Here is a 17,715-nt window from a genome sequence, read left to right as displayed (position 1 = left end):
ATATATATATATATATATATATTTCTGCGTCGTAGCAGTTGGCATGCAACTCGAAAATATAAAATCGATGATATACTTATTTATCTATTTGCAATCCAATTGCCGATGACACACGTCGTTATACCATCGATTTGAGACAAAAATTATTGGCCAGAGTATTATAATGATAAGATTTACTTAAAAATTATATATAATAATGTAAAAAAAAAAAAAAAAAAAAAAATAGAAAAAAATATTCAAAGAAGACGAGATTAGAGAATTTAAAAAAAAAAAAAAATGAAATAAGAAAAAGATTAAGTAGAAGAAGATGATGTGTTGATGAATAATAATGATGATAATGATGATGGAGGAAGAAGTAAATGAAAAATTTTGGATGACACGTGGCTATCGGAAAACTACTTGAAAATAATACATCCTGTCTATGTGGATCGAGATTAGAAAGAAAACGAAAAAAAAAAGTAAGATTATTATACATACATATATATAAGTACGTCGATGTATGTTGCCAATAGGTACTTTGTATCGTGTTCGCGATGTCAAAACGTTGTTTGAGCCATTACAGAGGCTGAAGCTCTCACACTTTCTTCTGGATATATCACAATTTTATTAGTTTAATATCTGTAGGTAATAGAATTTCTTGGAAATAAATATTAAATGCATCTCTCCGGTCACTCGTCTACTTTCGACGATAGATATGCATCTCAACAATGATTTATTTACAAAAGAATAATATTCGAGTACAAGAGCGCGAAAAAATGAGAGAATAGGGAAAAGAATAAAAATAAGAAAGAGAAAGAGAAAGAGAAAGAGAGAGAGAGAGAAAGATAGAGAGAATGAATGTAAATAAAGGTAAAAAAAAAATTTCCCTGTCCTTAGACAAAATGAACGAAATGAATGAATGAATGAAAAAGTTTTTTGATGATTTGTTTTCTCTTTTTCTCCTCTCCTTTCTTTCCCTCTCTCTTTGTCTCTCTCTCTCTCTCCTCGCTAATCTTCTTTTAAAATGCGTGGACACTGAAATAAGACAATTAATTTAATACAAATTTCATTTGTGATTTTTAATTTGATTATTAATTTACTCGGCGAAGTAGATGCGTGACGAGATTTATAAGACTAAAAGAAAAATCAGTTCAAACAGGTCCAACTACGCAGTAATGATTTTCACGGATCACTGCCAAAGTATATACATTGAAAAACAAACAGACAAAAATATATATAGATATTATACATATATACAGAATTTACCAGAATAAAAAAAATTAAAAAAAAAAAAATAAAATAAACTACACACGTACACATACACATACACAAGCGGATTAAACATCCACATACACACATATGCCATTTAAAATCTTAAAAGAAAAAAGAAAAAAAAAAAAAGAATAAACTGTGACTTCTGCTATCCCTACGACGATGATTTTTGCTAGATCACCGAAATTATACTTTAATCCGATTAGTAAATAAATTTTAGGATTAATGTTTAATAAAAAGAAAAAAAATGTAATTGTAACTATTTAAAACATCGAACGATATTGATAAAACAAACACAATTGATATATTGCAAAAGAAAATGAAAAAGATTTAAGCCACTTAACGTGGTTAATATTAATCTGGGACAGTGGAAATGTTCATGGTTGTTAAAACAAAAAAAAGAAAAAAAAAATTTGTTCTCACCGTACAATGTTCGACAACTATTGTTCTCAGCTTGTTGTTGTAGCAACTGAAATCATTAAGTACGAATTTACGCTTATGGATTAACGTAAAGAAAAGGAATATTTGCGTACGAATACGTTTAATGTGTACATTCGTTGTGGTTCATTCATAGTTCTAGCGACAACTTACTATTATAATACTTATTCTCGTAATTGATTTTTATCTATGGATTATGTATTATTATATATATATTATTATTATTATTAATATTATTATTATAATTATTAATTATTCGTAATGCTAATTACTTAAATTCTCTCAATGATCATGCTACGAGGAAAAGGACTGTATAGATTGTATACTTTTTGTATACTTTGTACTTTTGATATTAACAAATTCGCGTCAATTCATTTTTAATATCGCTCTTTTTCTCTCTCTCTCTTACTCTCTCACTTTCGCTTTTTTTCTTCTCTCTCTCTCTCTCTCTCTCTCACTCTTTCTCTTTCTCTCTCTCTTTCTCTCTCTTTCTTTCAATCTACCTATCTATCTATCTATGTTTTCTATCGCAGAAAAAGAAATTAAAAAAAAAAAATTAAGATATACTCGATGCTCGCAGTTCTAAACATGAATTAATATGAAAAAAAATTTGTGAAACATCATATTAAACAGATTATTACTATAATGATAATAACTATAAGAAGCATGATCGTTGGCCATACAATGGAATATATATAGATATATTATATATATATTTATGTTAATATATAAGACTCTAGCTAATATAAAAGGAAAAAAAAATTAAAAATAAAAAAAAAAAAATATTACAAGAAAATAAAGAAGACGATTGACGACGATGACGATGACGATCGACGATGATTACGATCAATACCTGAAACTGGTTTTCTTCTCTCTACAACAAATTTTTTAAAAGATCCGGAAACGAAATAATGTTTTGTCAAATGGTGTCATTTATATTTATTTCTAAATTTATAAAATATAATATTCAAAGAGAATAAATCCAGTATGTGAGTACATTAAAAAAAGAAATGTCAGGGATCGAGCAAAGATCGAAAATATTTCATTAATTTTGCTATTTTTTGTTATTATCTTCTCCTTTTAATGCAAATTTAAGATAAAAAGAAAAATACAAAACGCTCGATCACACTCCGAGTGAAAAGAGGGCCCAAAAAATATTTAAAACGGCATTTAATTAAATGAAGACGCATTTAAAAAAAAAAAAAAAAAGAAGAAGACTTTCAGAGATCGTTAACTTAATTCTTTAAAAGTAATAATAATAATAATAATAATAATTGCAAAACGAAACGAAATTAAATTAAATAAAAGAAGAATTTATAAAAAGTTACAAAAAGGGGAAAAAAGGATAAATACAATAAACAAGTTTTAATGTTATATCGTGGTCGATTAAACGATACGAGGACAGCACACATAGACAGACATGCATACACATAAATACCTATACCCATGAACTAAAAAAAAGACCATCTCTAATGACGGAAATATTTAGATTGTAAGAACACACATTTTGTATCTGTACTTGTAGATACAATGCAAGAGTAGGCAAGAGTAAAACAAAAATCTAACTAAGAATTCAAATGATATTAATATATAGAGATCTGTATGTATAATTTAATCGTAAGTTCATTCTCATCGCTATATTATAACTTAAATATATATATATATATGTATACATGTATATATATACATATATATATATATATGATTATATGATTTTTGAAATAAAACATTTGTTTTAAATACATGTCCATGATAATATACGTTAAGAAACACGTGGTCTTTCCTGATTTCGAAGTTCCGTCGATTTTTAATAATAGCTTTTATTTTTACCATGTATAAACATGTTGACATGTTTATGTATAAAGAAAGAAATGATTAATTAATGAATTACCAATGATTGATTGATTGAGATTTATTTTAGTATTACAAAAAAAAAATATTGAGAATAAATAGAAATATTTTTCGATTATTTACAGGTAGTTCAACGACAAGGAACCTTGGCGAATCGTGAGTATTTAGCTATTTTAATACATAACAAATTTTGAAGGGTAGCATTCACTTTTTGCACTATAAAAAGATTTTGTGCACTATTCTCCTTATACTTCCCCCTTTTGGATAAATTTGTTTATTTCTGCTATGGGTCGTAACTAATGCACACGTGCGCCTATCTTTCGCTACATTAAAATTTGCCTGTTTTATTGAAAGAAAAAAAAAAATAAAGGAAATATAAAGGGATGCTTCAAATGGAAGAATGTTCCTCTACTACTACTACTACTATGAGCTTTTCGAAGAAGAAAATATTTATAGATGAAAAAAGAAAACAAACGCAAAATATTTAATGTTCATTAGATTGCAAGCATGATGCACATATTTTCAGAGACTTACTAGCAGATCCAGGAGCGGCTGTTACTCTTCTTCATATTGGAAATTCGGAAACTACAAACAATGCCAATAAAAGGCAAAGGCAAGAAGTAGTAATTATATTTTTGACAGATTTTTATTTATTTGTTCATTTTTTTTTCCGTTAATTCATTCACATCTGTCCTTGAGAAGCTTCATCGTTATTTTTGTCTCTTCATTCTATCACTCGACATATTTCTAACCCATATTCGATATAAAGGAAATGTAATTTTCATACAGTTACATAAAAGTTTACTTATTTACTCAGACGAGATTTTTATATAATATATTTATTTTTACTGATAAATATAATTTGATTAGAATTAATCTAAGCAAAGTTGGAATAATTCTAAGATTGGACTTTGAAGTATTCTATTATGTATATATGTATACTAATCGTTTAAAATATAAAATAGCATTTTATTCTTACAAACTTTAACCTAAACTTTCCTCTTATGGCGGTGTTGGTAATATTTTCTATTAAACATACACACAGTGGTGATGGTAGGTATAGTCGTATATTTTTAATAAATATAATTTAGATCATATAAAACACTGAAAATATGCCACATGAGAAAAATATCACTAATCTCTTATCTTTTAATATAAAGCATATGTGTTTACGTCAAATTATTGAAGTATCACGTGTATCGCTATTGCTTTTCAATAATTTCAATAACAACGTTCACATTTGTTATCTATCTTTGAAATATACATCGTAAATAGATTCTCATGTACCTCGACCAATAAGAATTAAACATGCTGCGTTCTTTTGTGATATGATCTTTTGAGATATCTGCATATATAATAATGTAAAAGTAGCTATGTATATGTTAGCAATAGTAAGTAAACTTTTTGTCTTTAGTAGCGACACGGAAAGTGCAGGCAGATATTCAAGGACAGAAGTAGATACTGCTTCTTCAGGAAGAGGACGTAAACCAAAACTTAGTATTATTCAACTATTCCGACGTAACAAGGATAAAGTATCTGGTGCTGATACCGATACTATGAGAACTGTCGTTACAGTTGACGATGAAAAGGTAATTAATTAATCGAATTAAGATATTTTTTAAAAAAGAAATACACAAATTTTATAATTTACGTATACTTATAATTTCTTTATATAAAAAAAAAAATGAAATTGTATAATAATTTTATATCGAAAATTTAAAAAAAAAAAAAAAAAAAATGTTATAATAAATACAATTGTACGTTATTTTTATAAACTAAAATACACATCTAATATGTCATCGTTATTAAACACAAGAAAAATATTAGTAAGAGATAAACTAAATTTAAATAAAAAAGTTTTATTTTTATAGATTCAAATTTATATATTACTGGTGTGAAATGGCCTTTCAATTTCTTTTTCATTCCCCCTTCTTTATCTCTCTTATTACTGACATGAGATTTAGTTGGAAAATTATTTCTGACGGACCACAATTGCGAAGGCTATTACATAAATTTCCTCACCTTCGTCGAATTGTCTGGGAAAACGTAAATAAGTCTCCAAAGCTTTCCAACTTTTCTGCCTTAAAACTTTCGAGACTCATTAATAACAAGGAATATTTTTCCAGAATTTTACTATCATAATCAGATCCTAGCAATTAATATTTATAAAATCAATGTTTAATATTGCTATGCAGTTAACATATATATATATATATATTATATTTTATAAATCGTAGATATTAAAGAAATAAATCTATCTATTAAAAAAATCTGTATATTAAGAAAAATTTATACTAATGTGTTATAATTTTTATAACGGTGAAAGTTTCAATACTCGTAAGCGGTGCAAAACTGAATACAATCAATTGGAGGATATAAAAAGGATATGTGAAAAAAGGATATAAAAAATAAAAAAAAAACATTGTAAGGTCTTGAAAAATATAACATATAATATTGACTTTTATAAATCAACTCATTGGTCGTAGTACAGCGTTGTCTTGTATCTTAATTAATGTAAATATTATTAAAAATTGTACAAAGTGTGTTCAGATTTGCTTCTCATCACTGTATATAATAAATAATTGCTATAATTGATAATTATTTTGAATTGTGTGAAACATTTTAGCTTCAACCATGTGAACAACAACAGCAACAACAATCATCGCCACAAGATAGTAGAATAAATCCATCAAGCGTAGAAGGTGGAATAGTTTACGCGGAATTGGATTTAACTCAACAGCAACAAGGCGGAACTCCACGGCGTTTGAACGAAGATAAAACTGAATACGCAGAAATCTTGTATACAAAACCAGAAACAACCGACGAGGAAACCCCAGATAAATAATTTCACGTACAAATTAATAACGTTCAAATCTCAACTTGTTATAAATGAAAAGGAAAATCAATTTCTTCGTATTAATGTTGCTTAATATGATTATGCGGCATTTCGTGTACTTATCGACAAATTATCTTTAAGAGAGTAGTAGTTTAATGTTATTCTATATTAAGATAGTATACGGAGGTCAACAAAATGTTTTTACTCATTTTTTATTATCTTTATTAATCACTATCGGTTGTTAGCTTTTTTTCATAGGATTCTCATTAGATTGTAGCTAATTTCAGTTTATATGCATATACATATTTCCTTTGTCACTTTTATTGTTTTTCATGTGAAAGGTGACATACGTCCGATAAGGGTAATTTTTTTTTCTCTTTTTTTTTGTTTTCTCTTCTTTTTTTTCTTTTCAATTAATTTCTAGTCATACTTAATAATGTTTCGAGTATGCATTCGTGAAATATCACGAATAAGAAGTAAAAAAATGAAGATAAAACTGCTGAAAAATGAGACAATTGTTTTAAGACCATAATAGTATGTACAGTAAAACCTCCTATAACGCGCTATTTTCTTATCGCGGTATCCATATAACGCGGTACGAATTATATAATCGCGTTATAGGAGGTTTTACTATATATACTATCTAAATATTAATCTCTATGTATCGTATTCAAGCACGTACATATGTACTTAACTGAGTGCAAGATGCTTCTTCTTTTTATTTTTCTAAACATACTTTTTTAACTTATCATTATTATTCGATAAAAAAAAGGAAAAACATTTCGACTAATCGTTCATATATTCTTAACAAAAAAGTATCATGCTACTCTTTTTGTATATGTCAATGATTTTATTTTTTAAACTTTAATAATAATTCCATTAGTTATATACGTAATCATTTTTTAATAATTATTTGTACAAATGTATCGAAAACGTCCATATGTGAAAGTAATAATTTGTACACACGTTAAGAAAATAATCAATAAATTTTATCTATTTATTGTGAAATCATAATAATTGATTAGTAATCTCTTATATATTATATATATTAATTTCCAATTTCAATGAAACAGTAATTAGTCTAATGATCCACACTCGAATTATTAGTTTTATTAATTTAAACGAAACGTATGTGTATAAATTAAAACATTCATAATAATTAAGTTTTATAAGTTTGTCTAATGAATTCCAATTAACGTACAACATTGAATAAAATTAGTTCGTTTTGTATACCTGCCTTTAATAAATAAATATGAAATTATTAAAGAAACATATTATTATTTTTTAAATCTGTGTGTGTGAAAAAAATAAGAAAATTTAATCTATATAATATAAGTTTTCTAATTCCCCATATATAAATACCAATAATTTTAAAGGAGATTTAAAAGTGAAATTTGTTTTAATTGTTTTTCATATATTATTCATCATCTGTCATAGTTTCGTCCATTATAGTAGCATCAGTTTCTTCTTCACCTTCATAATAAATCGTCCCTTCATCCATTGCATCTTCGAAATCATTCTCTTTCAAAAAATCGTCCTCAACGATATCTTCCTTTTCATCACGAGGTACACGATGTTGATAAGTTTTATAAATTTCATCGGTCATATCGGTTGTCAATCTATTAAATTCAATACGACTATCATCCAAAATAAAACTACGTGGCTTGGAACAATCCAATGGTCTACTAATCATCGAAGTGCCAGCACTAGAATTCGGATCGAATTTTCGTATGATCGTAGATCTGCTCAAATGACTCATAAAATCAATTTCATTAGGATAATCATCGCAAACTTTAAGTCTATCAGAGATCGACATTTTCGGAGGATAACGTGCTTTGAAAGTAGCAACCAACTTATTTTCGCATTCATCAGAAACGTGTTCTAAAGATTTAGGATCGAATAGTGGATATGATTTCTTTATACGTTTGGATTGGCCTAAATTAAGATGCCACGTAGTACTAACAAGCATACTATTCAAATTCTCCTTTTTTAATTGAGGAGCTAGAGAGGGTAATTGAGGATTTTCCAATTCATGAGCTTTTTCCATGGCAAGACCTAAATTCTTACGATACCATAAATAAGAATCAACATCAGTTACAGTTTGACCTCCTGGAATTGATACATCACATCCTTCTACTTTTCCTGGAGTAGTTTGTACAGATTCGAAAAGTATTTTCCTTCTTGCGGCATGTCCTTTGCTACCGTTCAACTTAAAGTTCTCTTGTTCGAAAGTAAATATCATAGGTGTTATAAAAAATTCTAATCTTTGATTAGAGTTCAAAATTTTCGTAACGGCATAGACAAAAGAGTTTAAATTTTTACAACGTAAAACATAAATAGCACCACGATCTTTATTAAATAATGGTGGACCAATCCAACAAGGATCACCTACGTAATATCCATCTTTAGAGAGCAAAGCACTTAATGTGATTTTGTTACACTCGATTAAAATATTTGGTGCATCGTCGAATGCACTTTTCAAAGCATTGGCTAGAGTTAATCTGTTACGACCACCATAAAGAATACCGCAAATAGGTTTTGAAAAATTGATCTTCCATACGTGGGGAAATATTTTGAAACAATGCTGTAAATTGAATCTATTTAAATGTTTCGAACATTTTTTTATTGAACTCTTTAAACTTTCGGTATAATAAGAGTCCCCGCATATAACTGCTGAATCTAATACAGCAGGATTCCATCTCGATGGATGACTTAAATATTGCATAGCTAATACAGCTACGCAAATAGCTGCTTGATTTTTACCAGCACGATTACCAAACCTAGAATCATAGCAACCGATCGTACCCCAAATCGAATATATTAAATCTGTTACTTCTATAGCATAATTGTTCCAATATAATTTCATTTGTTTCTCTTTTTCTTCCTCGTTATTGTTACGTTTCTTCTTTTGTCTCTTTTTCAAAGATTTCTTATCAATTTTAATTATTTCTGGTGCATGATCAAAAGTCCAATGATAATCTAAATAAATCCACATTGGATCTTCTTGAAATTCGATTGATGGGGACACGTTAACTGAATCAACGTGAAGTCGATGAATAAAAAATCCTGTTGACTCTTCTATTTGATTGAAACACATGTTTTTGACCATTTGACAAATACTTGAAAAGATACACAAACAAGCCACGCCATTGGTCGATTCTTTTCTTCCTTTATCGTTGCATTGATAAGGATCTAAGTAATAATAGGAATTTGTTGATCTTGAATACCAAAATCCATAGCAACAATTAGTAAATTGTATGATACCACTACTATATTTCACAAAGTGTTTCTTTAAATATTTCCTTACCTAGAAAATAATATATACTGTATAATTAAAAATAATCTAAGTATCTTATTAAAACTTAATCGTATTAGCTTACTTGAACATAAAAATCATTTCGATCGGTACGAGGATCAATAGTAAATGGTACCAAACAAGATGCACAATCTCGAAGATCAAAAATTCTATTCATCAATGTAATGTTCCTCAAAATGTGTTCGGTATGAAATTTTGGTTCGTGATATTCCCTGTAAAGATTTTCAGCAACTTCAATTATTTTATCTATCATTCCTGGAAGAGGACTCTGAATGATATCCCTTTTAAACATAACAGCTAAAATTGCTACGAAATAGCAACGTTTTACTCTAGGCTCTTTAATAGTTTCTCGATCACTTAGAGCAACGGTTCCTATTATGAAAATTGGTTTGGTTTCTGGAACAGTAGGTTTGAATATTGCTTCTAAGTCATATGGCTCTGCTTCCATTTTATGTATTTCAGCTAAAGATGTCGTAGGTATAATAAATTCGTGTAATCCTTTAACATCGCTGCAATCAGGATCTAGCTTTTTTGCATAGGAAATTGTTACGACTCTCATAACAAATTGGATCTCTTTAGCTTGATTGATCTCCTTTACGATAATCCTCAAAAATTCCTTTATATTCGTTGAAGTGATTATTCGTAATATTTTAGTTTTTTTGATTACCCACCAAGCAAAATAATTATCATTAGTCTTGGTAACACCTATGTGACTATCTTCACAAACAATAATTGCACCGGTATAAGCAGGACTATCAAAGACGTATTTTAAAGACATTGCTAAATTCCATCCCTCGATGGCATAAAGAGTTCCATAATGCAATGGTACAAATACAGGATGAAATACATAATTAGCAATCTCAAATTCAGGTAAAAGACCATCAGACATGTTACTAACAGTCGAATCTTCTGTTGCCAATATACTATCAAACGTATAGTCGCAACTAGCTTCGAACAAGCCTCTGATAATTCGTACAGACCATAGTACAGGATCATGGATCAATGACCAAGCCATTATGCAAAGATCTATAGGTGTAATAACTGAAACGTGTTCTTTAAATTTTCTATCGTATGGTTTTTTTCTTATCATTAATTTAACCAATTCGTATGAATCAATATTCTCATTTACATATCTTTCAATATTTGTTTTAAACGGTGCTAATAATGGCCTGGTTATTTCATCTTCTAATACGATTACGTCTAACATCGAAGCATCGTAGTATCGAATAGGGGAGAATCCTGGTATAGTCATGTCATGTACAACATCCAATTTACGTTCTGCTGTGATCCATTCTGTCGATTCGATTAATGACGTTTCTGAATCACTTTTTCTTATTTCTTCTAAATCAGTTGACTCCTCTTGAGGTACTTCTTCTTTAACTTTTTCGATACAATATTGAGTTTTCTTTTTCTTCCTCCTTTTTCGACGTTTCGTTTCCATATGTGAGATAAACATGGTATATAATCGATAAGGTTGATCTATAGATCCTCCTACATTTTCTTCGATCCTATCTAACATCGACGATAAATCACAAAATTCCATCAAACAAGCATATCCTTCTTCATTGGATTTACCATTCTCGTCACAAGCATAAGGATCGAAAAGATAATATCGATCATTATCTTTCCAAAAACCGTAAGAAATATTTGATGTAACTAATATACCAGATTCATTATTTTCCATAAAACTTTCCATAGCATTTTGAAATTTATCAGCTTCACAGTTTTCAGGATCGGCATATACAGCTTGTTTCATAATTACAGTATACTTTGTGTCGAGGATTTCAAAATTATGGAACCATCTGAGAGGTTTATATCGAAGTTTACCTACGCGTTGATAAATTTTGTTAGCCATGTAAATAAATTCATCTAAATTTATTCCACGAAACTGATCAATGTTCAATCGAATTTTTCCTAATAAACACAATATAGCAGCAAAATAACAAGCCTTGAAGTGACAAGATTCGATCTCGGCACGATTTTCAAGACGCATGTTCGACCGAAGTATAGCAACATTATCGTTGACCACCTTTAAATAATATAGAAATAAAATTTTTAGTATAAAAAAAAACAAAAAGAACGGTAAAAATTAGTTATCACCTTAAATCCTTCATCTTCCTTTTCAAAAAGTACTTTTTCTTTTTGATCTTTCGTTTTTTTAACAGCTTTGATTTCTATTTTGTCTTCAATATCTATTTGTGGTTTTTGTATTTCATCTTCCTACATATAAAAACATTATTTTGAAATATATTCAAATCTTTCTATATAGAAAATGATTAATTATTAACCCATAAAAAATAACTAACTTGATCAAACGCTTTAAAATTCGGAAACATCATTTCAAGGAGTACATTTTCAGTATCACAAATTATTTTCTTCATGATAGGTTCTTCTTTTTCCATTTTCGACAATAAACACTTACGTTTTTTCTTTTCGATACAAAAAATGGATTTTTTAACATAAGTCGGTGTTTTAATAGTAGGACCAAGTGGTAATAATTCAGGCATTATACGAATTCCTATTGGTATTTCAGGAATTTGTTCTAAATCGAAACCATCACCTTGATCTTTGTATATTAAAGAATCATCTTTTTCTAAATCGACATTTTGAATATATCTGTCATTGATAGCTCTAAGTGGCATCAAATAAATTGGTAAAACACGCGAATAAAGATAACTGCTGTCGTTAAGTTTGATCATTTTAGCTGGCTTAACTTCTTTTTCCGAAACAGATAAAATAAGAGATTTATTTTGTACATATATCCCAGAAATACCTATTTTCTTCTTAACTTCTAATCTAGAATCGATTGAAAACCTAGATACCAAAGAGTGAACGGATCTTTTAGCACGTTTTGCTTCGAGAAGGATACCAAGTGTTGCTTTTGATGGCATCACGTAAGGAGGTGGATGAGTGTATTTTAATTTTTCTAAAATTCTTTCTGGATGTACGATCTTTTGAATAAGTTCAACGTCAGTTTGTACTTTAACACTGCCAGTTAACAAAGTTAAATTCAAACGATAAGGAGCATCAGGTTGATCCTTTTCTTCAATTATCAATAATGGACAAATGATAGGTTTCTTTTCAGCTTTTTCCAGAGCCCTTAAATGAGCTTCGACTTTGCCTTCCTCTTCATCTTCATATTCTTCCTCTTCTTCTTCTTCTTCTTCTTCTTCCTCACCTTCTTCCTCTCCTCTTTCCTCATCATCCGGTGACATAATATCTCTCTCAAATGGAATTTCGGTTAATGCTGGTTTATCATCTTTCTCTAATTGTAATAGATCTTCATCGGTAATCGGTAAAAATTTGGTTTGGAACTTTTTGACCATAGTATCACCTGGAATTTCAATTGATTCGGAGACCGCATATTTACCAGGTTGGATCGAATCCAATACGACAAAATGAATAATAAAATCATTGTCGTTATATTCTAATACACCATAAAGAACATCGGTAAGTTCGTTAAGTGTGTCAACAACTACGAATGATACAGGATAATTTAAAAGTCTCCAGCCTTCTTCATCACTTCCATAAGGATTAAATAAAAAGTATTTATCATTATCTTTCCATATGCCGTACATTAATTTATTATTTTCTAAAACCAATTCCGTGTAATCAGTGAAATAACATTCTAATGCTTCGGCTAAATTCGCCAAAGGATGAGCTTCGCCGATTAACAAATTCATTCTTGATTTAAAAATCACGTCGTTTTCGGCGAATTTTAATTTAACCGGTAGCATTGATAAATCTAGATGACTTGGCGCTGGTAACATTTTTAAAATTCTTTCAGCTTCGTCTTCTTCTTCTTCCTCCTCTTCAACAATCTCGGTATCCGTATCTTTCTCTTCTTCATCTTCTAATTCTTCTCCTTTTATCTCTTCTTTCTCCCCTTTTAATCTAGGCTTACCTTCCTTTATCCAATCAATAACATCCTCGTAAGTTTTGTTACCTATATCTATTATCTGATCAAGATCAATGTTTCTCCATGATGATGGATTCTTTAATTTTCTGTATGCCAAAGCCACCAATGCAATGATCAAACCTTGTCTACCTCTATAACGAGCTTTATAATCAGGATGCAAGCAATTTTTTGTACCCTGTACTATCAACCGATGAGGATTGATCACGTTGTAACCAGTGATTTGTTTTATTTTAGAATCTAAGATCGATTCATCTTCATCATCTTTTTGAATACCCATTCGTTTTTCTTCTTCTTCATTTTTTGGAACATCAATTCGTCTTTCCTCATCTTCATTTTCTTCTTTTTCTTCTTTTTCTACTTCTTCCTCTTCGATAGTTGTCTTAGTTTCTTTTGATTCAGGAATCGTAGCTATTACAAAAGTTCTTGGCTCGTCATCCGTAAACATATACTCATTTATATTACTCATTAAATCTGGAAACTGTGTTTCGGCATCTTGACATTCGTCTAATTCTAATCGTATTTTAGGTGTCATGTCTAACTTCTTTTCTTCAATTTCTTTAGAATGTTGAATCAATGACGCAGAAGGTCTACGATTAGTACCTTTTTCACGATATATCACTTTTTCAAATGGACCATCGCGCACCATTCCAGTTTTCACGTAAAGTACTTTTATACCATGAATCAAAAATGGATCTCTGTCTTTGCTAAGAGTATTTTCTAAAATAGTTTCGACCAATTGATTAATAGAACTGTTCATAGTAACGCATGCGGCATCTCTAGCACCATAAACCTTCTGTCGTTCTTCGTTATAATTTATTCGAAATCCTTCCTCGTCGCAAGCAAATGGATCCATGAAATAATATGTGTCATTTTCCTTCCAGATGGCATAAAAGAATTTTTTAATATCTAATATACCTGCAGTTTGAGTTTCGAAGAATTCACGTATTCCACTATCTATTGCAAGTTTACCTTTTTTTTTACCAGAACCAGGAATTACATTTGGACGTAATTTTATTTTCGCCGAGTAAACACCTAAAATTAGATCACCCATGACATCGTCCAAACGTAATTCGAATTCTTCGTCTTCTAGATTTTTTTCTAATACTCTAACGAGATCGATTAGATATATATTAGATTGATTAAAGATCAAATCGATCAAAGCGGTAGTCCACTTGTTGCCACTGACCAAACAAGAATAAACTATAGCGGCAAGTGCTATTATAAGATGGCCACGGCCACGAAGTAATTCAGGTATGGCAGGATGCATCAAATGATAAGATCCTTGTACGACAGCTCGAAATTTTTCTTGAATTTTATATCCACTTGGTCGTCTTTGCGGTTTGCCTAATGATTTTTCAGGTTCGTCTGGATCATCGGCTAAAGAAAATGCTTCAACGCCGCTGATCAATATTGGATAAAGTACAAATGGTTCGTTTTTAACGTTACTCTTTTCAAGAATTATAAAATAAACACCTATCAAATCTTTGACTAAAAATAATTTAGCCGAACCATCTTCCCCATCTTTAACTGGCTCGCAAGTCTCTTTCCTAGCTTGACCATCAAATATATTAAAATATCTTGGTTCTTTCCAAATAGCCAAGTTCAGTACTGACGAGGTCAAAATTCCAGAATTGTGTCTTTTAAAAAACAGTTCCAAAGCTTTGACTAAATGCAATTCGGTTGGATCTTGCGAACGAAACTTGCCTGCGTAAGATGGATCCTTGATCGTTACGTTAACGTTTAATTTATTTTGAACAAATACGTCTCTTTTTAAATCCAAAATCGATAAACGTCGACGATCATCAGTTTTTATATCTGCATAAGATTCACAATAAAACGTATCACCATCTTCGATAATTTGATCTATTACAGATTCGTTCCAACATCTTGATTTGTATACTGCTGTTGTTGCAAACGCAGTGACTGCTATAGCTCCACCCTAATTTTAAAATCGTCAATTTTTGTAATTTCAATGCAAATGAGCTATCAAATAATTCACGATGCATTTTAAAGCCAATACCTGATGACCTCGAGAAAGTGGTGAAAATTTGAGCATGTTCAAATGAGTAAGGCCAGAACGTATCCCATACTTTACGCAAGCTGGTAATTCCGGTTTTATTGTAGTAAGCGAATAAGTGTCGTCAGGTAAGTCGAGAATATCGTTTAGATTTTGGTATTCCTCTTCGAGATCCTCATCTAATTCATCGCTACTCGATGCATTGCCATCAGCAGCAACAACATCCTCTGTTACTCGACCAATTGCATTTATTGTTTCAACTGACACTATCTCGTCGCATTCGCCAAGTTTTTTAAGTTTCTTTCGTAATTCTTGTCTTTTTTCTCTTTCTATTTCGGTTACTGATTTTTCCTTCTTTAAAGCTTGATCCATTTTCTTTTATTCTTATAAAAATTTATTAGATTTACTTACATAACCTTTGTTATAGGTTGTGCTATTAGATCGAATTCATTAATTTATAGTAAACTCGTTGCTTGATTTTTTTAATAATTTACATTTTCTTCGAAATTATATACACATTTTTCGATTGATTTTATATAACATATTTATATTCTTATATATATATACTTGAAATTTTAACATTTGACATTACAAAGAATATTATAATATCGAAATGAATCTTGACATATTCAACATACTCAACATATTTTTTGATAGATTGATCGTTTTGTTTATTTCGAAATGTCGTTCATCATGTTTCAAAACTAAACATGTTTTCATTGAAACTTGACAAATCAAAATTCTAACATGCAATTTTACAAAATTCTAAAGTAATGTAATATTTTAATTATCCAAAAATGCTAACATTTAATAATAAAACATTAATTAATCGATTCAAAATCATGGCAAGATTAGATAAAAATTTATTAAAATACAGCAAACAATAATTACGAAGGTAATATATTGAATTAGTATATTTAATTTAATATACTCTAACTAATTCGAATGTCTTATAACAAAACGAATAAATTAATTAACAAATCCAAAAGAATCATGATAAGCATGAAGAATTGTGAAAGATATAAACGATGGAAAAAAGAGCAAGAACTTTTAAATGATCCGAAAAAGCAGGAAATAAAAAAGCGTAAACAAGAAATAACAGATTGTATCGAGGAAGAAAAGAAAACTGTGCCCAAAACTATTACCAAAATTCGTTACCATAAATGTAAGAAAGAAAAGAAAACTAAAGGAGTGATTTTCAAACCAAAGCTCGTTTCTTCTATCGATTTGTTATTAAAAAGAATTCAACCCTCATTAGAAGTTAGATATAAATTGGTAGATCATCGACACATTAATTGCTTTATCGAAAACGTAATTGCTCTGAAAGAAACTGTGATGCGTCAAGAAAGTAAGATTCATAATAATTATTTCTATATAAATGAACATCAATGTCATGATAAGTTAATGAAAAGAAATTGAATCTTACCATTACTTATCAATCCATTAATATCACCTATTGGTACATCATGATGATAAGGCTTAAATGTTAAAAACTATCAAAAGCAAAGGTTAATTAATTACTGATTGACATCGATCATTAATTTCTTTATATATATTACTGTACGTTTACTCATTAATTATAAATTATTATTAACTATTTTTTGTTGACGTTCTAAGATTAATTTATGTTTACATTATCATTAAACTCGCTTTTAAATAGTACTTATTGCAGAAAAGAGAATTGCGAAAAAGGATTTCGAAAAAAAGAAGGTAAAACGAAAGAAGAAAATTTCGAAAAAAGAGAACATGGTGAATCTTGAAATAGAAAATGATGAAAATGCAGCAACAGCTGATCTAGAGAAAGAAGATGCAATTGCCGAGGAAATTACTGAAAATGGAGAAAAGGACGATGAGAAGAATAAAGTTCAACGAAATAAGACTATAAAAAAAGACAAATTTTGGTGCAAAAAAGTAGAGAAAAAAATTGAATCTGAATCTAAATCTGAATCGGATGTTAGCGAATGCGAAAGTATTTGTTCATTCGACAGTGAAATCTGTCTTAAAAGTAAAATATAATACATAGGTATTTTTGTTTCTGATATATTTCCTCGAAATAAATAGAAATAAATGAATCTGTTCAAACGCTA

The 17,715-nt window shown here is 29.5% G+C and overlaps 2 protein-coding genes across 5 annotated transcripts in view; one reads left to right on the top strand and one right to left on the bottom strand.

Moving 5' to 3' along the window:
• LOC106785034 (fasciclin-3) overlaps positions 1 to 7,211 on the top strand; it is a 249,380-nt gene extending 242,169 nt beyond the window's left edge. Inside the window, exons 10-13 of one of the 4 annotated variants that reach the window (XM_014745154.1) lie at positions 3,666 to 3,696; positions 4,067 to 4,153; positions 4,955 to 5,129; positions 6,167 to 7,211. In XM_014745154.1, coding sequence (XP_014600640.1) covers positions 3,666 to 3,696; positions 4,067 to 4,153; positions 4,955 to 5,129; positions 6,167 to 6,385 — 512 coding nt within the window. In that variant the 3' untranslated portion in view covers positions 6,386 to 7,211. The remainder of the gene's footprint in view (positions 1 to 3,665; positions 3,697 to 4,066; positions 4,154 to 4,954; positions 5,130 to 6,166) is intronic. The other 3 variants (XM_014745152.1, XM_014745156.1, XM_014745155.1) reach the window with 3 other exon arrangements.
• A 582-nt stretch (positions 7,212 to 7,793) lies between these two features.
• LOC106785024 lies at positions 7,794 to 16,273 on the bottom strand. The gene is made up of 8 exons (XM_014745120.1): positions 16,267 to 16,273; positions 15,632 to 15,990; positions 14,031 to 15,550; positions 13,597 to 13,877; positions 11,999 to 13,452; positions 11,793 to 11,912; positions 9,757 to 11,730; positions 7,794 to 9,683 (listed from the first exon to the last, which is right to left on the bottom strand). Exons 1-8 carry the CDS (start codon positions 16,271 to 16,273, stop codon positions 7,794 to 7,796), a joined length of 7,605 nt encoding a protein of 2,534 aa, XP_014600606.1.
• Between the last annotated feature and the right edge of the window lie 1,442 nt (positions 16,274 to 17,715).

This window comes from Polistes canadensis, unplaced genomic scaffold, assembly GCF_001313835.1.
Source record: "Polistes canadensis isolate GaletaPanama2010 unplaced genomic scaffold, ASM131383v1 scaffold_44, whole genome shotgun sequence".
Lineage (NCBI taxonomy): Eukaryota > Metazoa > Arthropoda > Insecta > Hymenoptera > Vespidae > Polistes > Polistes canadensis.
The sequence above is the reverse complement of the archived record's forward strand: the minus strand, read 5'-3'. Positions and strand labels throughout refer to the sequence as shown.